Below are 25,129 nucleotides of genomic sequence, written 5' to 3' on the forward strand. Positions count from 1 at the left end.
AGCTGGACAAAGATTTTATATTGATACACTCACATTTCTTTGTTTTTAAGCTGGTCTATGATAAATGGTTTAGAAAGTACCTTTTGTTTGGCTTTAAGCTGGTTCATTATTAAAGTTTTAGACACTCACCTTATCATAATTAATTTTTCTTTGTTTTCATGGTAAATACTCAAACGTGATTGTTCGAAAAATTCTTTTCGTTCTTCTATGAAAGAAATTCCGAGAATGGCGCAAAAAATGTGACGTCTCAATACGACAATTGACGTTGCGTATTGATTTGAGAAAAAGAATCCCATTTAAAACCAGTAAAATTGTACATAAAACATGTTTTAAATTAGAAAATAATTTTCAAAAATAAATTATAAGCGTTGATGTCAATTTTTTTTTTAGTTTCATCGGGGTATGAAACAAATTTTGTTTGCAAATTGTATGAATCCGCGTAGCGGATTCTTACAGAAGTTTGCAAACAAATTTTGTTTGCTAATTGTATGCATCCGCGTAGCGGATTCTTACAGAAGTTTGCAAACAAAATTTGTTTCATACCCCGATGAAACTAAAAAAAAAATTGACATCAATGCTTAAGTGTTTTTAGATTAGACACTCACCTTTTGTTTGTTTTTTGAGATGCCCCCTGTCTTGTGTTTCTTTTTGTCCTTGTTGTCTTTGCCGTCATACAAACGAACCTGGGCTCCTATGACAAGCTCGTGTACGTATTCCTTGACACTCTGTGTCCGGCCGTCCGGATGGACAAGAAGAATCCGCTCGTCTAGCATTTTCACAAAAGTTAATTCTTCCTTTGGAATCGTCGAGAGTGACTGTATTACGGAGCTCTTAACCGCTAGATATTGCAGCACCGAAATTAAAGTAATCACCGTTCAAACGATAAGCACAACCCAATCGTCCTGAACCAAGTAACACCGAAACTTGTGGTAAAGCGATCGCTGAACCATTTAAATTCTAGGTTACAGATCCTAGTGTTGTCTATTACATCAAACACATATTGTTAGCACTGGTGCTGTATAGCATCTAATTGTGTAATTAACACTGTTTAAACAAACTAAACTACCGCTCAACAAGCACAGCTGATATAGCCGTCGTACGCTTTAATAAAGTAATACACCAATATAGTAACTGGCAGCATCAGTATCCTATCGTCGGTGTCAGTATAACTGTAAATTAACTCCAAGTGTTATGTTACTCCTGAAATCAGACAATGCCTTGGGTTGCTTTATCAAGTCAGCATATCTTAGGATGTGCTAACAGAGCTTTCTAATTTGGCGCTCATCCGGCAAGATAAATGCATTTTTGTCTGATTTGTTCCAAACTATCACACACAAATCGAAAGATATTCAAGAGTGTCGCTCATCCACATAAAACCATATTCGTAGCCATGTCACTAATGTAAATGGATGGTGTCACACAATTTTTGACTGATCGATATCGTAATCAATGAACAACTTTACAACGAACTTCGCGTGTAATTGCACAGATCACGCGCAATTCATTGAAATTATATCATTTTCTTCTAGGTGATAAAAACCACAGATCGATTGTAATTCAAACGCAGAGGAGCTTTTTATGTATATCTTCCCCGTGAAATGTTACATTTCTCGCATGTAATACCATGACAACGTCTCGAGTTAGTTAGCAGATTCCCCTTATCTAGTTATCCGGCACTTTGAGCTTCATTAATCCAAATCAGCATGCTCTTTGAATTCGATTCCTGCTTTCACCGACTTTTTTTATCGTTTCCATTATAGAACCTTACATCATCAATCACACAATTTCTACGTTTTCTAGTCCTTCGTGGAGCGCGTGCAAAAAAAGTAAAGAATCTCCGATGTTTAGAACCTGTTGTCTTTTTCTGCACAAGTGATCTCTTTGTTCTGTGGCAGTTTAAACACGTAAAACGAAAGTTGGCCTACTCCTTGGGAGTACGTACGCCTATCGATCTAACTAGTTCTCTCTCTATCCTTGAATATTTAATAATGGTACACTTTAAAACAATTTCCTTGAATCTAACAGAGAATCACACCGCAAAAACGGAATCCTCGGCAGCCAGCATGTAAATCCAACATTGTCTTGGCATCTGTCACCGGCTGTCTAAGATGTGTCTCGTGGTGACAGGGAAACTCGTGGTAGCGGATTCAGTGTCACACAGCCAAACTATACGTTATGTATAGTGGCCCTGGGCGAAAGACGCTTCTCGTCTAGGCTGACTCAAATCAACAACATGTGCCGTATACTATAATGATTCCTTTTAGAAGTAACGCATTTGAGTGAATTGAAATGGATTAGATAGGTTTTATCAAACACCGTACCAGAAATATCAGATTTCCTTATATGGCGCCGATAATTCCTACTAACGACATTATTCTTCCATCAGAATTAAATCCATTTCCAATGTTGTTTGGCAGCTGGAAACCATAGAAAATTTAATGACACTATGAGATGTTTGAGAGAGTGCTGAGGGCAGTATTTTATCACGTTCTAGACTCCACGTGCAGTACACTCCAACGTCACATGGTTAAATGTATGACTCCATATAGATCAATCTACTGTACAGATTAATGGATCATTAACATTATGTTTATAACGGTGAGTTTTCACTTCATTCACCGTCAATAATTTCCTAGAATTACCACATGGTACATTACATCACAATGGCAACTCAAAATAATAGAAATCCTTTTTATTACATTTTTACCAGTGAAATATCAAAAATTATTCATTCTATAAAAGTGATATTTTTCACTAGCGCACTCGTGAAAAATATCAAAATATTAGCCACACGAGTGAAATATATTTGGTATTACTGAAGACACTGTTAGATATCTTCTATATAACCCTTCTGTACCCCTCCTACCGTCACAGTAAGGGGTATATAGACGTCACAACTATAGGATATACAGTGTATACAGCAAATGGCTCAGAGAGGCCCCCAAACTCTACTGAAGAGTTCGGTAATAAGTAATTAAAAAATTAAGTATTATTCTCACAAAATAATTCTGTAAAATTAAATTCTACTTGGTAACCAATTGGCATTGTTTGTATTCAGTCAAAATCACGTGTCACTATCACGTGTTACTGGTAGTAACAAAAATCGTGTTTTTGTTGAATGAATAATACCAGAAGATACTGATATCAGATGGTCGGGAGGAGCATGGTGACGCGCTGACGGAGAAACCTCGGCGACTGATGCCCAGAGCAGAACCCACAGATTTACCAGCCTTGACACGATGGCTTTCTCGCTGGCGAGAGAATTTGGCCACTTAGCAGCATTTTTATATGTGTAAACATACAGAAATACATACATATATATTTAGGATAAATGGCACGAACACACAATGTATGTGCGAGTACTGTGGCCTGTGACTTCGTGTCGTAAAATACTTGTACATGCCTTCAATCAATCTATATCACCATCGTCGCGCGGGTTCATTGCGATCAATAAATAAGCTGCTGAGAAAAACTGGGTACACAGGTAGTTGATGCCGATTGCACCGTGACAGCAAATAAAAGTCCTAGGTTTGGAGAGTATAACCCCGCGGGGGTCCAGGAAATTGGCTTTACACCGAACCGTCTTTGTAACAGGTCAATACCAAGGCTCGCGAGGCTCACGTGCCATGGTGACGCGCATACTAGAAGAAATATGTTTTTAAAGGGAGGGGAGAGAATGAGTTAACTTTCTGTTAAAATGACTTAGACAATGACGACGAGGAGAAATGCGACGAAGAATGAAAACAATGATTAACACAATGGCACTGTTGACAATGACACTGTTGACAATGGCACTGTTGACAATGGCACAGTTGACAATGACACTGTTGACAATGGCACTGTTGACAATGGCACTGTTGACAATGACACTGTTGATAATGACACTGTTGACAATGACACTGTTGATAATGACACTGTTGACAATGACACTGTTGACAATGGCACTGTTGACAATGGCACAGTTGACAATGACACTGTTGACAATGACACTGTTGACAATGACACTGTTGAGATTTTCGGTGTCAAACAGCATGGGTGTATAATATGAACAGTTTTTTAAACGTGTTGCCGTTTGCTATATCTTCAGTTTCTATGATAAATTGAAAAGCCCCAAATGCCTTGTTAATGCTTGGATATATAAATCAGCCTAGAACTGCTTTACCATTGATTTTAAAATCTGACTACTGCCTCCTAACAATAAATCTACATGTCTCATAAAACGTAAAGTATATCTCTCCAGCGTGTACTGGGCTCCGTGATGTAACACTTTTATGTACAGACTACGGCAATTTATCGTCAGTTGGTCCAAGAAAAAAGGCAGTATTAAAACGAGTTAAGGCCCTTAGATTTTACTGTCATTTGTTGGCGTCATGCAATACCCAGCTATTTACTGAATAAAAACCTTATCTACAGACACAAATTTTCACATCACGCATTTTCTAATGTATCAGAATTCATACAAATCCTGAAATATTTATATATACATGTATACATTTTTTGTAATTTGATTTATAAATAACAATTTAAAAGAAAACAACCTTTAAAATGGTACGGGAGAGACAGTTAGGTCCATTTTGTTTGGAATTTGATTTTGATTAATAAAGAACATTCTAAAATGATCGTATAAAAAACGATTACTTATCCTGGGAAGGTCTTTATTGAAGCTGAGAACCATTTTTGTCATTGGAACCTCGAGCTAATTCGGTCTGGTCAGTTTTTGTATAAACAAGCTCAGTAACTAAGTACTAACATGACTTATACCTAGAAATGACTAAGGAAAATAACACTACAATTTTAAAATCCCAATTAAGATTCTCGTGTGATCTGAATGGAGTCTGTCCCAAACTACTTCCGTTTGTACATGGTCGTAATTTGTGTTGTAGAGTGTTGGCGGAGCACGTCTCATAGGCTGTTGTCTACAGACATCGCATGTCAATTTTAAATGTCACGACTTATTTGGTTATGGCAGCACACACAAGGCACACACAAGGGACAAGTCCATGGTATGTTGGCTCCATTTGTCACTTTTCTGCTTGTCAATATTCCCTGTCAGCTAAAGTTCAAAACGTTACATTTTTTAAAGACTTTTATAGACTTCAATATCTAATCACATTACATGTTCTTCTATAAAGAGAGCGAGGCGACAGTAGATGTTAACGTCATCTCGACACAAGAAATGCAACATCGCGTTATCACGAAATTATGACGTCATATCGCACCTTCACATATGACGTCAAGATTAGCACGCATTGTTTATACTGGTTAACTTTCGGATTTATATTTGTTAGCAATACCATTGTACATTATCGGACCAAATCATTATTACTGAACCATCCATTATGTATAGATTTGTTTACATGTATTTACTTTTTAATGGAGAAGTCATGACTTATACCGTAACCCCACTCTGCTACCGTCTATCGGAGAGGTTCCTGGAACAGACAAAGCAGTGTTAATACAATGATTTAGGTGAAGTCACGCAATTACATTACAATGGGGAATGTAGAGCAAATGTAACTTGGGAGTCGGCGTCTGTGTTTGGAAGGAATATTCGGATTTTTTTATAGAATACACAAATTTTTCTAGACGAAAATACAATATTTTAAGCACTACTAATATATAAAAACAAAAACAACACATAAAACAAACAGAGAATACCGACCTCTCTTAACATGGCCTCTGTTCATATTTCTTATCATTATATACACTGGAATACAAAACAGACTTTAGACACTAACAAACCAGGAGAGTTCGTTAGACATTTTCGCAACTAATAAAACAGCTGTGTTTTCATTGATTTGGTTGACACGATGACAACCTCCCCAGCCCCCTGATTAAGACTGCGAACGAATGGTAATTTAAATGTCACGAAAAATCTGGCTGACAGAACATTTAATTAGTATCGGTCGGTATCAGCTCAAAATTCGCCCGGTACTTCTGTAATGATGTAGATCTCCTTGAAGGGGTACAAAAGATCCTTCACGGAAGTCTGTTCGTCAGTTTTTGTCTGTACCTACATAAGGATTCCCGAAATACTGAAGTCATGATTACTACTGCCGAATCACAGTGTAAATGCTATCGAAACGGGGTAGAACGTACATGTACATTTGTATATAGCAGTCTTTGGTGTACCAACAGGTTTCAAATACAAACGACGGGGCATGGTCTTTCTGAAATGCTTGTGTCGCTGTATGAATAGTATGTTGGTGTTCCCTTTTTCGCCTTTGACGTTCAATGTGTCATTTCAGTATTAAAGGAAATGGCAAATAAATGATGATTACTTCACTGAAACCTGACAGCAGGTAAAATACATCAAAAGAGTATCAAGAATTAAAAACAGACCAATTTGATCAATCTTTCAATAGCAATGCACAAGAAAGTGACAAAAATTAGAGAAATAATGACATTTGGAAGCAATACAACACAAATAAAAATACACAGGTCATATTTTACCAGGTAGCAACAGGAAATGAACGAGAATCGATTTGTGTCTAATGGTTTTCTCGCCAGGTGGCGTACCTGTATTGGAAGGTATGGCGCGTGCAACTGACAATTAAGGCAACAGCGTGGAATGTGATGGGCATACCTTTAGATTTACTTTAGATTTCATAAATGTTTCCTGCTTCACAATCTTCTGAAAGTTACAGATACTTCGAAGGTTGGTTTTTTTTCTGTTTGACTTACTTGACAGTTTTAGCGTTAATAAGATATCGGTTTGATTTCCTGAGCACGATGTGACATCCTGGTGAGAAGTAATTTACAGGCTAGTATATTCTGACTGGGAAATCATTCAATTAGGATATGTTTGTCAGTATCACTACAAGACTGCGACGATATCTGGCGATGAATCAAAATTAATTAACTGCATTACTAACGCAGATTTGACAAGATGTCACTTCACAACTGCGGTTCCTACCACTCTAAAGGGTTATCGGGGAGGAATTGGCCCCCTGTAATGTGGAATAAATTGTAAACATACCACTTCGTGAGAGTTAGAGGGAACATTACCGTTCCCAGTAGTATGGAATAAATCGTTTATATACCACTTCGTGAGAGCAAGAGGGATGACTACCGTTCCCAGTAGTATGGAATAAATCGTTTATATACCACTTCGTGAGAGCAAGAGGGATGACTACCGTTCCCAGTAGTATGGAATAAATCGTTTATATACCACTTCGTGAGAGTTAGAGGGATGACTACCGTTCCCAGTAGTATGGAATATATCGTGTATATACCACTTCGTGAGAGCAAGAGGGATCTACCGTTCCCAGTAGTATGGTATAAATCGTTTATATACCACTTCGTGAGAGTTAGAGGGATCTACCGTTCCCAGTAGTATGGTATAAATCGTTTATATACCACTTCGTGAGAGTTAGAGGGATGACTACCGTTCCCAGTAGTATGGTATAAATCGTTTATATACCACTTCGTGAGAGTTAGAGGGATGACTACCGTTCCCAGTAGTATGGAATAAATCGTTTTTATACCACTTCTTGAGAGCAAGAGGGATCTACCGTTCCCAGTAGTATGGAATAAATCGTGTATATACCACTTCGTGAGAGCAAGAGGGATCTACCGTTCCCAGTAGTATGGTATACATCGTTTATATAACACTTCGTGAGAGTTAGAGGGATGACTACCGTTCCCAGTAGTATGGTATATATCGTTTATATACCACTTCGTGAGAGCAAGAGGGATGACTACCGTTCACAGTAGTATGGAATAAATCGTTTATATACCACTTCGTGAGAGTTAGAGGGATGACTACCGTTCCCAGTAGTATGGAATAAATCGTTTATATACCACTTCGTGAGAGCAAGAGGGATGACTACCGTTCCCAGTAGTATGGTATATATCGTTTGCATACCACTTCGTGAGAGTTAGAGGGATGACTACCGTTCCCAGTAGTATGGAATAAATCGTTTATATACCACTTCGTGAGAGCAAGAGGGATGACTACCGTTCCCAGTAGTATGGAATAAATCGTTTATATACCACTTCGTGAGAGTTAGAGGGATCTACCGTTCCCAGTAGTATGGTATAAATCGTTTATATACCACTTCGTGAGAGTTAGAGGGATCTACCGTTCCCAGTAGTATGGTATAAATCGTTTATATACCACTTCGTGAGAGTTAGAGGGATCTACCGTTTCCAGTAGTATGGTATAAATCGTTTATATACCACTTCGTGAGAGTTAGAGGGATGACTACCGTTCCCAGTAGTATGGAATAAATCGTTTACATACCACTTGGGATATTTAGGAGAAACTAATACCAACAAAAAAATAAAATGGTTTAACATCAGAAATATCGGTAGATACATGTACGTTAGTCAAGCGTATTTATCCTTGTATTAGAAATAATTTAAAAAACATGACCACTGGTCTACGAATCTGAGATAAATAAAGATTGTAATACTGTTCTCCGATAATTTCCAGAACAACATTGTAAAGTTTATTATATCTAGTCTTTATTAGTGTGTAGATCCCGTCCTCTGGTATGGAAGCTCAGACAGTCCTGGTACATTATATCTAGTCTTTATTAGTGTGTAGATCCCGACCTCTGGTATGGAAGCTCAGACAGTCCTGGTACATTATATCTAGTCTTTATTAGTGTGTAGATCCCGACCTCTGGTATGGAAGCCCAGACAATCCTGGTACATTATATCAGTCTTTATTAGTGTGTAGATCCCGACCTCTGGTATGGAAGCCCAGACAGTCCTGGTACATTATATCTAGTCTTTATTAGTGTGTAGATCCCGTACTCTGGTATGGAAGCCCAGACAGCCCTGGTACATTGTATCTAGTCTTTATTAGTGTGTAGATCCCGTACTCTGGTATGGAAGCCCAGACAGCCCTGGTACATTATATCTAGTCTTTATTAGTGTGTAGATCCCGACCTCTGGTATGGAAGCCCAGACAGTCCTGGTACATTATATCTAGTCTTTATTAGTGTGTAGATCCCGACCTCTGGTATGGAAGCCCAGACAATCCTGGTACATTATATCAGTCTTTATTAGTGTGTAGATCCCGACCTCTGGTATGGAAGCCCAGACAGTCCTGGTACATTATATCTAGTCTTTATTAGTGTGTAGATCCCGTACTCTGGTATGGAAGCCCAGACAGCCCTGGTACATTGTATCTAGTCTTTATTAGTGTGTAGATCCCGTCCTCTGGTATGGAAGCCCAGACAGCCCTGGTACATTATATCTAGTCTTTATTAGTGTGTAGATCCCGTCCTCTGGTATGGAAGCCCAGACAGTCCTGGTACATTATATCTAGTCTTTATTAGTGTGTAGATCTCGTCCTCTGGTATGGAAGCCCAGACAGTCCTGGTATATTATATCTAGTCTTTATTAGTGTGTAGATCCCGTACTCTGGTATGGAAGCCCAGACAGCCCTGGTACATTGTATCTAGTCTTTATTAGTGTGTAGATCTCGTCCTCTGGTATGGAAGCCCAGACAGCCCTGGTACATTATATCTAGTCTTTATTAGTGTGTAGATCCCGTCCTCTGGTATGGAAGCCCAGACAGCCCTGGTACATTACATCTAGTCTTTATTAGTGTGTAGATCTCATCCTCTTGTATCAAAGCATTAGATGTTCTTCATTGATTTCCTTTTGTTTTTTGATCAAATTACGGCGCCAATCTCGATTTATACATGTATGTTCAATATTCGGCTGTACCTATTATACTATTATCTACATGTATTATTTAATTGATACATAACATGAAAACGTTCATTCTACCATTGCAGTATTTATCTTGTTTACAGATACACGAGGTCACATATACGCTGATCAATTTTCCATGTGTTGTAAAAATTCGTTCATATTTCAACGACAACTCATTTGAATGAAAAATGTGTGTTAAAGTGACAAGATTGACGCAATACAGCGGCTCTCATTCGTTATATTAAACCTTTGTGCACAAGCGCAAAGAAGATTTTAAAATTGAACAATTAAAAGGACGATTACCTACAAACCTTATAGCGTGAGACGGGGAGCGACATAACCCCTTAAGGTTCTTTGGAGATACTAGTGGGTTTTATTGAGAACAGTGATATTTTTAATTTCTATACATAACAGTCCGTGTCATGTAATTTTAATTGATGTTAGGTTCGACGTGCAGGTCTCTTATTGAAACCGGTAAGTGTAATGCAGATAGCTTTATTGTCCTGTAAAAAGAAATCTTCATATTTCAAAATCCCACCGCGGAATTCAATTTCGTCACGTGATGACGTGAATTTTGAATAAAAAAATGATTGAAATATTGAAGTGTTACAATGTATGGGATAAAATCCGGTTTTAATCTTATTTTTTTTTTTTTTTTCTTTAAATGGCGATAAAGTTGACAATTGCTTTTAACACGGCATTTTGGAAATAATTCTGACGTCATACAGCTTCATCTGTTCTTTTTTCACCTCAAAATAATAACACCCATTTGAAAACGAATGTTGGTCTGATTTGACCAGATACACGTTGTTCTGTTTGGAATAGATACACGTTGGTCTGTTTGGAATAGATACACGTTGGTCTGTTTGGAATAGATACACGTTTGTCTGTGTTGTAACCTCATCCAGTCCATTATCGCAACAAAAACCGCTTCCAAGACCATAAGCCAAAAAAACGAGTCATGGCGTCTGTCACTCCCCAGTGACACTACAGTACATATTGGTGATTTTGAAGAGATTTTTAGGAAAAATTACACTGGGAAATGAGTTGACAGGTAATTATCACCGTTCCCACGTCTCTCTCGCTCTGCCACGTTGTTGGGCATGCGTAATGAGTCAGCTTTCAAACACAGGACTGTTATTCGGGGTGGGTTGATACTTGGTTCAGCACTCAAACCGAAGTATAAATAGGAGGGTGGGGGAGGGGGGCAACTTTTGCAAACTTAACAATTTAACACAAAAAAATCATATAAACTTTTATTCCAGTTTCTTGCATATATAAATTACAAAATAAACATACAATCACAGGTACACGTCATAGCTAAGGAAAGTCTGTAGTGAGACATAAATATCACTATATATCACTACAGTATATATCATTATAGCTAAGGAAAGTCTGTAATGAGACATAAATATCACTATATATCACTACAGTATATATCATTATCGAAATGACACACTATGATGGATGTCTGTATAGATCAAACACACACATCCTTTATCTCGCATACATACAATGACACCGTTCATTTATAAAATGGTATATATCTGCTATAAAAAGTAGCATTTACATACATACATACATACATTGTACATTCATATACTTTGCAAAGTGCATGGTATTTTAAACTGACAGAAGATTAGATTCCAGGCATTTGATTTAACACACATGATGCAAATGCTATAATTATAATGATGAGAATGAAAAACATTTAAAACGAGACACTTGAATAATATCAATGTATTGTGGTGATGTTAAGGGAGACAACACAAATTGTCTCCGAGGAATTAAAAATAAAATCATCGCACCGACTTCTATACAAAACACTTATCATGTTTTATAAAACGTTTTCTCTCACAAACCTACGCCTAATTACTTCAGTTGAATAAATTAACAGTTCAAACTAGAATGTTGACCTCATATAATTGTGTCTAATTCACACAAAAAAATGAATAAATAGATAAATAAAACTTCACCCAAAGGTAGACAAGACTCAAATAGAATAATCTCCTCTCCGCTAGGCGGCGCTCAATGGTGTAGAATGAGCACAACAACAATCCATTCTACATCCACAAGTACATTCTTCGTCCAGACAGTCGGACACACATTAATGTAAGTCGGTTCGTATTCTAGGAGTCAAACCTTTATAGAAACAGTTTAACAAAGAATTAAATACAATCTATATTTAGAAAAGACATTGTTACGAATATTCCGAGATCTGAGCATCTTTTGTCATCAAACTTTCCCACTTCCCTTGTGGTTGACGAATATATCGTGTCATTGGACAATATCCCCAGTAGTCAGTATACTGAACTTCCGGCCGCTTTTCTTATGAGGTAATGTGACTTCCGTAACGAAAGGAACGAGTCGGCCCTCGGGATATATGGAATCACTTTCGGCTTAATGAGGTCACGTGTTTGGCGAAATTGAAGAAAGCCAGAGACAAAATAACATGATATTATTTCATTTGAATGTCGATCAAATTAGGAAACTGAATCACGCGCAGGCGGATATGACGTCAGTTTCTATTTTGGCTTTTAATGATCCGTTTTTGTTGTACACAGGACGACACTATATACCATCAACACTGCCTGGTACAGAGGGACATGTCGCCGTCTTCAATGTAACAGGAAATTCCCTGACAATGCTAGATGTTATACACAGGGACACTGGTGTATGGTCCAAAAGTCTTCCAATCAAATTAATTATTATCTTGAATGGATCTATTTTACTCCGACATAACAGTTCATTTCAATCACTGAATTGTATAACCACCGACAACACTACTATATCACTATTGTATTCCGAAATGTATTCCGAAATAATAAATACTCCTTATAGAAGTGTATTGGTATCGGAACTCCTCGGATCATTAAAACCGGGCGAGTACATGTCATTGTATCAATAATATATAAAACGGATATGTGACCTGCTACGTCAGTGATTCAACAGAACAGTAAAGACAAAGTGATATGATCAACTTCAGACTTGGTGCTAACACCACACAGACGTCAATGATGATGTCGTAACACCACACAGACGTCAATGATGATGTCGTAACACCACACAGACGTCAATGATGATGTCGTAATCAATGGAAGCCGGCTTAGTTGACGTCAATAATGTTGATTCTGGATATCAAAAACCATTGAACACAATTTACCCTGTAAAAATCAAGTGAACGTCACTTCCGCTCCTCATTGCTGTGTCCTTTACTTTCCGGTATGTATACACCTCTGATGCACTTTTGATTTGAAGTCAGTTTAATACACTTATGTTGATGTTTAGAACATTTCTGTAAATGAGGTTATGGAATACTATGACGTATTTGTTGAACGTGATGACGTGCATGAGAACAAATTCAGAATAGAATCTTTGATTCTGCTGATGCGTTTTTTCTTATTTTTATTCGGAACTCCTCGATCTTTACTATTCATCTCCACGAATGATTGCTGTCCAAAACTGTCATCTTCGATTTCGATAATTTCGTCCATGTCTTCAGATAAAGGCGATTTTTCGTGGTCGTTGTTATTGACAACAGCTTTTGTCGAAGGAACATCTGAGGCTGGAACTGAAAAGTTAAATATAGTTATCATCATTTTGATATCAAAATATGGAAATTGCAAATATTTAGTTTTTAATTTAATCTCTTCTTAACCAAAATTTATAGATATATTGAAATCAAAACATTAATTACTCTCTTATTTTCGAAGCATTTAAATCGCCTTTAATCACGAAGTACAATATGAGACTTGTGTATATATATATTTATCCTGCAACTGCCACCGCATTGTCGGAATACACCCACCATATATATTTTTGCTGTATACGGCAGTGACGGAAAACAGCTGTATTTTGGAATCTTAGCACGTGCGTCAGTTCGACTGACCTACTTCAAAGTGAAACTACGTTTAAAAGGCGAACATATTTCTGTCATTTTTGACACCGTTTCACTTCGAAATGATTAGTTTATATGATTATTTGTATGAATGTTGCAGGATAAATAGAATACATGGTCAGTGTCTTAAAATATAAGCTGTATTTTTGGCTCGGGACAGAAAGACAAAAGTGGCTCGCCAAGGCTCGCCACTTTTGTCTTTCTTTACCCTCGCCAAAATACAGCTTATATTTTAAGACACTGACCATGTATTCTCTATTTATCCTGCAACTGCCACCGCATTGTCGGAATACACCCACCGTATATATTTTTGCTGTATACGGCAGTGACGGAAAACAGCTGTATTTTGGAATCTTAGCACGTGCGTCAGTTCGACTGACCTACTTCAAAGTGAAACTACGTTTAAAAGGCGAACATATTTCGGTCATTTTTGACACCCTTTCACTTCAAAATGATTATTTTTGATGATTATTTTTATGACTGTTGCAGGATAAATAGAATACATGGTCAGTGTCTTAAAATATAAGCTGTATTTTTGGCTCGGGACAGAAAGACAAAAGTGGCTCGCCAAGGCTCGCCACTTTTGTCTTTCTTTACCCTCGCCAAAATACAGCTTATATTTTAAGACACTGACCATGTATTCTCTATATATATAGTTTTGTCATAATGTATTGCCACTCTGATCAAAGACCGGACACCTTTACAATAAAATATATAGGTACTCACCTTCTACCGCGGAATCCGAAAGCCGCGTTTCTTGTTTGTTTTCCGACTGCGTTGCCTGAAAAAAAAATGAATGTAAATAATTAAACGACATTCCGACAAACCGCGCATTGTCTTTTTAGAAAAATAACCTTCATCGTAATCGTTTTAGTTACATTTCAATCATCTATAAAACTGGTCCGTTTTCACAAATAAAAATCCAAGTTTAGATAATCAGCTGTATGGTGTACAGGTCTCTAAAACGTTAGTTACAAAATGTATTTAAACATGTGCATACGTTTCGAGATTCTTTTGAAGGACTGTCGTCTGTATAGTAACTTCCGGTGAGTGTTACGTCATCTTGAATGCTGCTCTCCGCCGTTGCTAGGGGCGCCGTCTCCTCGCTGATGGTGACTTTCTCGTGTGCCTCTCGGATGATGTCCTGTATGTACGCACTGATGTTCTGTTTACTACCGTCCGTATTCACCAAAGACAGGTCCGGGATGTCTACAAGGTCAAAGGTTAAAGGTTACGGAGGAACATTCAAAATCTCTATACAACGCCAAGGGGTCTAAGTTACATGAGAAAATTCAAATATAGGCCAACGACTATTCTGTCTTCTTAACTTCTTTCAGAAAATTTAATTAGTTCTAAAGTCAATGAAACAAATTTTCTCGGGGTTCGAAGTACAATGATGTAGTTGTATACTGAATAGCTCGCACGGGCTAATGTTCTTTGTTTATATGTATCGGATGTTAAATCAAGTTTCTTGTATCTTGTATTTAACGGGTTGTCTCGGGGTTCGAACTAGTTCTATTTAACGGGTTGTCTCGAGGTTCTAAGTAGTGGTATGTACGGGTTGTCTCGCTGTTCGAAGTTGTTGTATTTAACGGGCTGTCCCGGGGTTTCTAAGAAGTTGTATCTAATAGTTTGTCTCGCTGTTCGAAGTTGTTGTATTTAACGGGTTCTCTCGGGGTTCTAAGCAGTTGTATCTAATAGTTTGTCTCGGGGTTCGAAGTTGTTGTATTTAACGGGTTGTCTCGGGGTTCTAAGCAGTTGTATTTAATAGTTTGTCTCGCTGTTCGAAGTTGTAGTATTTAACGGGTTGTCTCGGGTTTCTAAACAGTTGTATCTAATAGTTTGTCTCGGGGTTCGAAGTTGTTGTATTTAACGGGTTGTCTCGGGGTTCTAAGCAGTTGTATCTAATAGTTTGTCTCGGGGTTCGAAGTTGTTGTATTTAACGGGTTGTCTCGGGGTTCTAAGCAGTTGTATCTAATAGTTTGTCTCGGGGTTCGGAGTTGTTGTATTTAACGGGTTGTCTCGGGGTTCTAAACAGTTGTATCTAATTGTTTGTCTCGGGGTTCGAAGTTGTTGTATTTAACGGGTTGTCTCGGGGTTCTAAGCAGTTGTATTTAATAGTTTGTCTCGGGGTTCGAAGTTGTTGTATTCAACGGGTTGTCTCGGGGTTCTAAGCAGTTGTATTTAATATTTTGTCTCGGGGTTCGAAGTTATTGTATTTAACGGATTGTCTCGGGGTTCTAAGCAGTTGTATCTAATTGTTTGTCTCGGGGTTCGAAGTAGTAGTCTTTAACAGAATCGTAACTAGTTCGTATGACACTTCCCTTCTAGAAATTTTAGTGCGCGTGTCGTTCATGAGTTTCCAAAAGTTATACGTATTTACACTTGTACATGACGACGGAGGTCGAAACCTAGTGTCCCTGGTTGGGAACTTCCTGGACTCGCTCCTGGATATTTCCGGGTGCGAGTAGACATATTAATCCACCTACCTGCTCCCATGGAAGTGTCCATCTCCGGCCGGTCTGTAGGAGTTGGCTGGTCCTTCTGTATACCGTCATCACAGTCAGGCATGGGTTCTCCATTCAACTGACAGATAGGAATAGGCATAGGTGCTACACTCGTCTGTGAATGAATGAATGAATGAATGAATGAATGAATGAATGAATGAATGAATGAATGAATGAATGAATGAATGATCGAACGAACAATTAAAATGAATGATTGAATGAATGAATGAATGAATGAATGAATGAATGAATGAATGAACGAGCTATTGAAATTAATTAATTAATTAACGAACAATTGAAAAGAATAAATGAATAAATGATAAGTCATTTGATTATGATATTCAATTAATTATTGATCGAATTGACGACTACATAATATGGATTATTTCCAGTGATTGTAGAGATACTAATATTGAATATAGAATGTATTATATACGATATGTTGTGCCTATATTACATGTAACCGACAGTAACATGTGTACAACAATAATCAAAAACAATTAACAAATGTATATTTCTGAAGTTAGTTTAAGTTACCATCGTGGAGTATTCTGCAGAAAGTCTGTTTTGCTCGGTAACTTGATTTTCCTCTGAATAATCGTCTCCAAGTCCTTCTAAGGCCTCGTCCAGGAAGTTGAGTAAATCTTGTTCCTGTTTTATAATCTCCACAGAACTTTGAATGATGTTCGCTACAAATTTGGCGATGTGGTGCGCTTGGTCGTCAGCTAGAACTGTGGGCATGCCTGTATCCCTAGGTAAGTCTGACAAAAACAATATAGATACCGATTTATATACCAGTCAACTTATCGCTTGATTGGAATCGATAATTATAAAATAGAGTAAACCTTTGATAGATCAACTCGAGGGGACAGCTTTAATTACCTGTCATAACCATGACGTCACAACATCGCCCCTGTTACATTGTCATTATAACACCAAGGACAATAGCCAGGTGCCATTTTGGATTTTCATTTATCGATCGTAAATGTAATTAAATATAAAATGTTTACTCAAAATCAAAATGACTAATTAGGGAATCAAAATGTGTGCTCCAAGCAAAACTTGAGTTCCATCTCTTAACGGTATTAAGGTTAACCAATAGTGCGTGCAGATTATGCGCGCGTGATAACAACTATAATTGATTGTATATTTAAAGATACTTTCACTATTAAACCAGAGATTGCCATCACCTAATTAGAATGTAGTTTTGTGACTGACAAGTGACGAATGGAATGTATTTCCGATCTTACTAAAATTCACCAGACAGGAAATTCATCAACACATATGACCTGGTGATATTGTTCTTTTTTTTCAAACCATTTCCTTCCTTCCTAAAATCAAAACATCATTTCTAAAGGCATGTTCACTTTCAGGTTCCACGGAGACGATAAGACGGCCATTGCAGGGCTAGGTATGCAAACTTATTATTGATGATTTATGGATAGTTATAATCATATCAAAATACCTTTCAGACACTTTAATATCCATAAATCAATATCTACGGGTTTTTCTTTAAATCCAAGAAATGCATTATTCCGGACATACTTCATCAACCTCTTTTACAGAAAAACGTGGATACTCTGTATCGGGAGTGGTAAGTGGGTGTCAGAATAAACGATGTATATGTGTATCAAAACTTTATCAAGTACCCTCCTATATCTAACACGTGTTTATGTCCAGTATGATTTAGGTGGTTGGTACCTCTCCTATATATAACACGTGTTTATGTCCAGTATGATATATGATTTAGGTGGTTGGTACCCCTCCTATATATAACACGTGTTTATGTCCAGTATGATATATGATTTAGGTGGTTGGTACCCCTCCTATATATAACACGTGTTTATGTCCAGTATGATATATGATTTAGGTGGTTGGTACCCCTCCTATATATAACACGTGTTTATGTCCAGTATGATATATGATTTAGGTGGTTGGTACCCCTCCTATATATAACACGTGTTTATGTCCAGTATGATGTATGATTTAGGTGGTTGGTACCCCCTCCTATATATAACACGTGTTTACGTCCAGTATGATATATGATTTAGGTGGTTGGTACCCCCTCCTATATATAACACGTGTTTATGTCCAGTATGATATATGATTTAGGTGGTTGGTACCCCTCCTATATATAACACGTGTTTATGTCCAGTATGATGTATGATTTAGGTGGTGGGTACCCCCTCCTATATATTACACGTGTTTATGTCCAGTATGATGTATGATTTAGGTGGTTGGTACCCCCTCCTATATATAACACGTGTTTATGTCCAGTATGATATATAACTTAGGTGGTTGGTACCCCCTCCTATATATAACACATGTTTATGTCCAGTATGATATATGATTTAGGTGGTTGGTACCCCTCCTATATATAACACGTGTTTATGTCCAGTATGATATATGATTTAGGTGGTTGGTACCCCTCCTATATATAACACGTGTTTATGTCCAGTATGATATATGATTTAGGTGATTGGTACCCCTCCTATATATAACACGTGTTTATGTCCAGTATGATATATGATTTAGGTGGTTGGTACCCCTCCTATATATAACACGTGTTTATGTCCAGTTTGACATCCTGACGTCCCGTCTGCATTTTTACACCTATAAATACCCCTACAATTAAGAAACAGGTGTACGATACGGTATTATATACATTAATCGACATTCATATTATCCATTACATTGAGTAATTAGTTTGTATAATTCTATTGGCTGACCTGTCTTACGTCATTATATCCGGATTATCGAGACTGCGGTGTGCCTGGATCACCAGATACGTTTTATTGTACAGTAGGTGTTACGGGAAAACGAAACTTAACTTTCCTTGAGGTGTTAACATAATCTGAGGTTTTATTCACATTATTATTATTTTACCGTCAGCTTGATGTCGTACAAACTCGTAAGATAAACGTCTCCGTTACCTGTGGTCAAAGAGGATTATCTGTAGGATTAATAGATCGCGACATCATTATATCGTATTGCCCGGGGGGATATAGCGGTAGGGATTAAAAGATTAACAAAGTCTATATGATTAGTCTCGTTAATCTGGACACATTCCCCCGGACAGAATAACGAGATATCTGGACACATTCCCTCGGACAGAATAACGAGATATCTGGACACATTCCCTCGGACGGAATGATGAGATATATAGGTCATGATTAGTCTCGTTAATCTGGACACATTCCCTCGCACAGAATAACGAGATATCTGGACACATTCCCTCGGACGGAATGATGAGATATATAGGTCATGATTAGTCTCGTTAATCTGGACACATTCCCTCGGACAGAATAACGAGATATATAGGTCATGATTAGTCTCGTTAATCTGGACACATTCCCTCGGACGGAATGATGAGATATATATGTCATGGCTAGTCTCGTTAATCTGGACACATTCCCTCGGACCGAATAGCGAGATACAAATTGTATATAGGTCATGATTAGTCTCGTTAATCTGGACACATCCCCTCGGACGGAATGATGAGATATAAATGTCATGGCTAGTCTCGTTAACCTGGACACTTTCCCTCGGATGGAATAACTAGATATATATGTCATGATTAGTCTCGTTAATCTGGACACATTCCCTCGGACGGAATATCGAGATATATATGTCATGACTAGTCTCGTTAATCTGGACACTTTCCCTCGGACAGAATAACTAGATATATAGGTCATGATTAGTCTCGTTAATCTGGACACATTTCCTCGGACGGAATATCGAGATATATAGGTCATGATTAGTCTCGTTAATCCTGACAGATTCCCTCGGACAGAATAACGAGATATATAGGTCATGATTAGTCTCGTTAATCTGGACACATTCCCTCGGACAGAATAACTAGATATATAGGTCATGATTAGTCTCGTTAATCTGGACACATTTCCTCGGACGGAATAACGAGATATATAGGTCATGATTAGACTCGTTAATCCTGACAGATTCCCTCGGACAGAATAACGAGATATATAGGTCATGATTAGTCTCGTTAATCTGGACACATTCCCTCGGACAGAATAATGAGATATATATGTCATGATTAGACTCGTTAATCTGGACACATTCCCTCGGACGGAATGATGAGATATATAGGTCATGATTAGGCTCGTTAATCTGGACACATTCCCTCGGACCGAATAACGAGATATATAGGTCATGATTAGTCTCGTTAATCTGGACACATTTCCTCGGACAGAATATCGAGATATATATGTCATGATTAGTCTCGTTAATCTGGACACTTTCCCTCGGACGGAATAACGAGATATATATGTCATGATTAGTCTCGTTAATCTGGACAGATTCCCTCGGACAGAATAACGAGATATATAGGTCATGATTAGTCTCGTTAATCTGGACACATTCCCTCGGACAGAATAATGAGATATATATGTCATGATTAGACTCGTTAATCTGGACACATTCCCTCGGACGGAATGATGAGATATATAGGTCATGATTAGGCTCGTTAATCTGGACACATTCCCTCGGACCGAATAACGAGATATATATGTCATGATTAGTCTCGTTAATCTGGACACATTCCCTCGGACAGAATAACGAGATATATAGGTCATGATTAGACTCGTTAATCTGGACACATTCCCTCGGACAGAATAACGAGATATATAGGTCATATAGGGGCCGCGGTGGCTGAATGGTTAAGGTGTACCGACACTTTATCACTAGCCCTCCACCACTGGGTTGCGAGTTCGAAACCTACGTGGGGCAGTTGCTAGGTACTGACCGTAGGCCGGTGGTTTTTCTCCGGGTACTCCGGCTTTCCTCCACCTCCAAAACCTGACACGTCCTTAAATGACCCTGGCTGTTAATAGGACGTTAAACAAAAACAAACCAAACAAACCAATTCCCTCGGACCGAATAACGAGATATATAAGTCATGATTAGTCTCGTTAATCTGGACACATTCCCTCGGACAGAATAACGAGATATATAGGTCATGATTAGTCTCGTTAGTCTGGACACTTTCCCTCGGACAGAATAACGAGATATATAGGTCATGATTAGTCTCGTTAATCTGGACACATTCCCTCGGACGGAATAACGAGATATATAAGTCATGATTAGACTCGTTAGTCTGGACACATTCCCTCGGACAGAATAACGAGATATATAGGTCATGATTAGTCTCGTTAATCTGGACACATTCCCTCGGACGGAATAACGAGATAAATAGGTCATGATTAGTCTCGTTAATCTGGACACATTCCCTCGGACAGAACAATGAGATATATAGATCATAGCGACGATATTTTTGAAATAGTTCATGTGTCCTCACACCCACCACACAGTGCCCTCACATTCACCACAAAATGCCCTCACACACACCGCACAGTGCCCTCACACACATCACACAGTGCCCTCACACACACCACACAGTGCCCTCACACACACCGCACAGTGCCCTCATACCAACCACACATTGACCTCATACCAACCACACACTGACCTCTCATTCACCACACAATGCCCTCACGCCCACCACAACCTTCCAGTTACACCACTCTGGTATGTAGTGTTTTGGTTGCTCGATAGATAAATTAACAGACCTAGTTCGTACAAATCTTCTCCACTGAATCCAGTACAGTACGACTCGGTAAATATGATTTTTAATGCCAATGGATATTTGTAAGCAGTGGTGGGTCGATGGGTGACTCTGTTTGTATTGCCCCTGTTACCAATGAAAGTCAATCAAAATTCGTTCTGAAACGTATTTCCTACTTCAATCTATGTACGTAATGGATGGTAAAATATAACCGTGTTTGTCGATGGTTAAACATAATGATATGTTAATTAAAAATATTTTAATGTGTTTCCATTATGTCTAACGTTTTTCTTACATGTTTGATATGAGACAGCCTAATCACCTGCATATTTTGTGGTTTAGAAGTCTGTGTTAGTGTTTTAAGGTGTGTAGCTACGTATTCAGTATCTATATAAATACACAGACATATTTTACCTGTAGTGATTTAACAACAGACGGCGTTTTAGTGAATTCATTAATTATACGTGTGGCTCTATTGGTGTATAGGGCCGATTGTGTAAGCGGTTTTTAATAAGGTTTATATGGATATTGTCAGTGTACTTTATGTAATGTTACATATTCCTGGAGTAAAGATTATATCTGTATTATTTCATATGATTAATGACGGTTTTACCAGTATAATATCAACTACGACATTCAGTCTGGTGCCATATTCAATCTGGTTCGAATATCAAGGTATTCAAAACCCTGGAGTTACTTCCCTTGTCAAGGTAATCAGTCATATAGAGAGAGTTACTTCCCCTGTCAATATAGACTATGGCATAGAGTAACTTCCCCTATCAATATAGACTATGACATAGAGTAACTTCCCCTGCCAATGTAGACTATGACATAGAGTAACGTTCCCTGTCAATGTAGACTATGACATTCAGTAACTTCCCCTGTCAATGTAGACTATGACATAGAGTTACTTCCCCTGTCAATGTAGACTATGACATAGAGTTACTTCCCCTGTCAATGTAGACTATGACATAGAGTAACTTCCCCTGTCAATATAGACTATGACATAGAGTAACTTCCCCTGTCAATGTAGACTATGATATAGAGTTACTTCCCCTGACAATATAGACTATGACATAGAGTAACTTCCCCTGACAATGTAGACTATGACATAGAGTAACTTCCCCTGTCAATGTAGACTATGACATAGAGATACTTCCCCTGACAATGAAGACTATGACATAGAGTAACTTCCCCTGTCAATATAGACTATGACATAGAGTAACTTCCCCTGTCAATATAGACTATGACATACTAGTTACTTCCCCTGTCAATATAGACTATGACATAGAGTTACTTCCCCTGTCAATATAGACTATGACATATAGTTACTTCCCCTGTCAATATAGACTATGACATAGAGTAACTTCCCCTGTCAATGTAGACTATGACATAGAGTAACTTCCCCTGTCAATGTAGACTATGACATATAGTTACTTCCCCTCAAAAATCATTATATATGGCAATATTTAAGACTTTGTTTACATATCTTAAAAACATGTGCCTGATTATTTTCACTTTTACTGAACACTGCTACTAATTCGGTGACCTACCGTTACTCCCCTTTCAATAGACAGTATTAGATATATATAGTTAGTGTTATCGTTGACCTCAAACGTGCAACCTTCAATTTTTATCAAATTTCTTTCAGAATGCATCTTTACAGCCCTTGAAACAACATTGGACTGCGTGCGACCATTTCAGTTCCGACGGCCGAATGTCCGGTGAAGTTCCTGTACTGAAGTATTTATTTTCTTGTTATCTGTATTTGTCTCATGGCTTCCTTTATAAAATCTGTCGATCCATATGTACCCATATCAGTTTCAAGACTTGTTTTTCATCAAAAAACCATATTCGGCCTTGACCTCGTGACCAGGGAAGCCATGATTTACGTTTTTGCACACTTCAATACATGTACTGAAGTAACAAAGAACACATGCAACGCAAAGAAAAACTATCGAAAAATGAGAAATAGCTCAAATAAAACTACTTCTCTAGAATAACCGAGATTGGTCATAACACTGCTTCGGTCGTCGGCGTTGGAGTTATTCAAATGATGTGATCATTGTTAGTAGCACGTATACTATAATAAAAGATACAGCGTTCACTAAGTTGGGATCTCATTGATAAACTAAAATACTTACCTGAGGATGTTATTCGTTCGTGTGATGCCATCCAAGTGAATTGTGACACCCTTGATCCACGTGAACTTCAAACGACACTTGTCACATTGTAACTTCCGCGTCCACGGAGCTGCTTCCGGCGGCTAGTCGAGATATAACCAATGATACCACCAATTACCTGTGAAATGTGACAAACTGTCTTCTCTGATAATGTGTGTCATTTCAACAGCTACAAGTCTTATCGGATTCTTCAAAGACAGAGTACTACAACACATAAGTAATCATATAAATGTATGTCGTTTACCTGTGCCTACGTATGTAAATTAGCAGTTATGAGGTTTGTATATATACGATGTATTTAGGGATATAACCCTAGGCAGTACTTTGCTAAATGGATTTGATCACATCCGCAGTGTGGTAAACTTCGTCTATAGTAAGAAAACCTGCTATCAACAACCTGTTTACCTGATGTGTATATCGGCCTCTAATTACGGATCTCCGGTCCCATACCTGGGAATAATTATAATTCTCCGTCCGTAAATGTGTGTAGTATATGGACAAGGTTGTCCACTTTCTCCTTGTGTATTAAAGTACACCTAAATTCCATTATTACGAGACTGAACCGGGTCACTCAAGTCTAACTAATCCGGGGCTCAACCTTAGTAAATGTCGTGAACTTTTAATACAAATACATTTTTCCTGTGACAAGCTTTTAATATCAATAAACCTCGAGGTCAGATTGAGTATTGTCCATCGGTGAAAATATACACAGAAGCGAACGCTTCATTACAATTTCCGGCTAACGTAAAAAATGTTCCAAAGTAAAAATGTCCTGCATACTTCCACTGCCATCCGTGCCAACAAGAGTGGTTAATATGAGTTGGTATTACTTACTTCGCTGTTCTGAAATGAATAAAGTTTACATTTTTAAACTGTTCCCAAAAAGGAATGGATAGTTTCCTTGCTCTGAGAGCTAGATCATTTTCCTTTATACACCAATTGCGCAAGAAAAATACCTATTCAGCGTGACATTTTCATGTATGATAAATTAAAACCGTATGAATAGGTAGGTATGTACCTTTATTGTGCGATAACCAAAACGACCTCGGCGTTAAGTAATCCCCTTGTGGTACACCAACATGTTCTTTAGATCAGTGTACGTTTATACAGGGACAACATTTACTAGAAAAATCATTGATAATAGGTAGTGTATAACTGTGGTTGTATTTAATCCAGACCCAGGCTGTATGTGTAGGCTACATTTAAATACCAATAGTTCACGTATAAACTAACAAAAACGTATTAAAATCAAACATATTATGTACACAAGATTAAATACTACGGG

The 25,129-nt window shown here is 38.0% G+C and overlaps 2 protein-coding genes and 1 long non-coding RNA gene across 4 annotated transcripts in view; 1 reads left to right on the forward strand and 2 right to left on the reverse strand.

Moving 5' to 3' along the window:
- The window catches only part of LOC117335142, a 42,018-nt gene extending 39,881 nt beyond the window's left edge, over positions 1-2,137 (reverse strand). Inside the window, exon 1 of the mRNA XM_033895083.1 lies at positions 606-2,137. Within this exon, the coding sequence (XP_033750974.1) occupies positions 606-773 (168 nt within the window). The 5' untranslated portion in view covers positions 774-2,137. The remainder of the gene's footprint in view (positions 1-605) is intronic.
- An 8,774-nt stretch (positions 2,138-10,911) lies between these two features.
- LOC117334617 lies at positions 10,912-23,920 on the reverse strand. Of its 2 annotated transcripts, none has more exons than XM_033894320.1 (6): positions 23,806-23,920; positions 16,615-16,838; positions 16,060-16,156; positions 14,571-14,779; positions 14,297-14,351; positions 10,912-13,243 (listed from the first exon to the last, which is right to left on the reverse strand). In XM_033894320.1, the coding sequence occupies exons 1-6, from the start codon at positions 23,834-23,836 to the stop codon at positions 12,990-12,992; spliced, it is 870 nt and encodes a 289-aa protein (XP_033750211.1). In that variant the 5' UTR covers positions 23,837-23,920; the 3' UTR covers positions 10,912-12,989. The 2 variants fall into 2 exon arrangements, with proteins under 2 accessions (XP_033750211.1, XP_033750210.1); XM_033894319.1 differs by having other exon boundaries at positions 16,060-16,192.
- Positions 16,705-23,812, forward strand: LOC117334619. The gene is made up of 3 exons (XR_004534201.1): positions 16,705-16,832; positions 17,451-17,488; positions 23,313-23,812. It is a non-coding gene; the product is annotated as an uncharacterized LOC117334619 (long non-coding RNA).
- Positions 23,921-25,129: the final 1,209 nt, after the last annotated feature.

The sequence above is a fragment of the Pecten maximus genome, chromosome 9 (genome assembly GCF_902652985.1).
Source record: "Pecten maximus chromosome 9, xPecMax1.1, whole genome shotgun sequence".
Taxonomy (NCBI): Eukaryota; Metazoa; Mollusca; class Bivalvia; order Pectinida; family Pectinidae; genus Pecten; species Pecten maximus.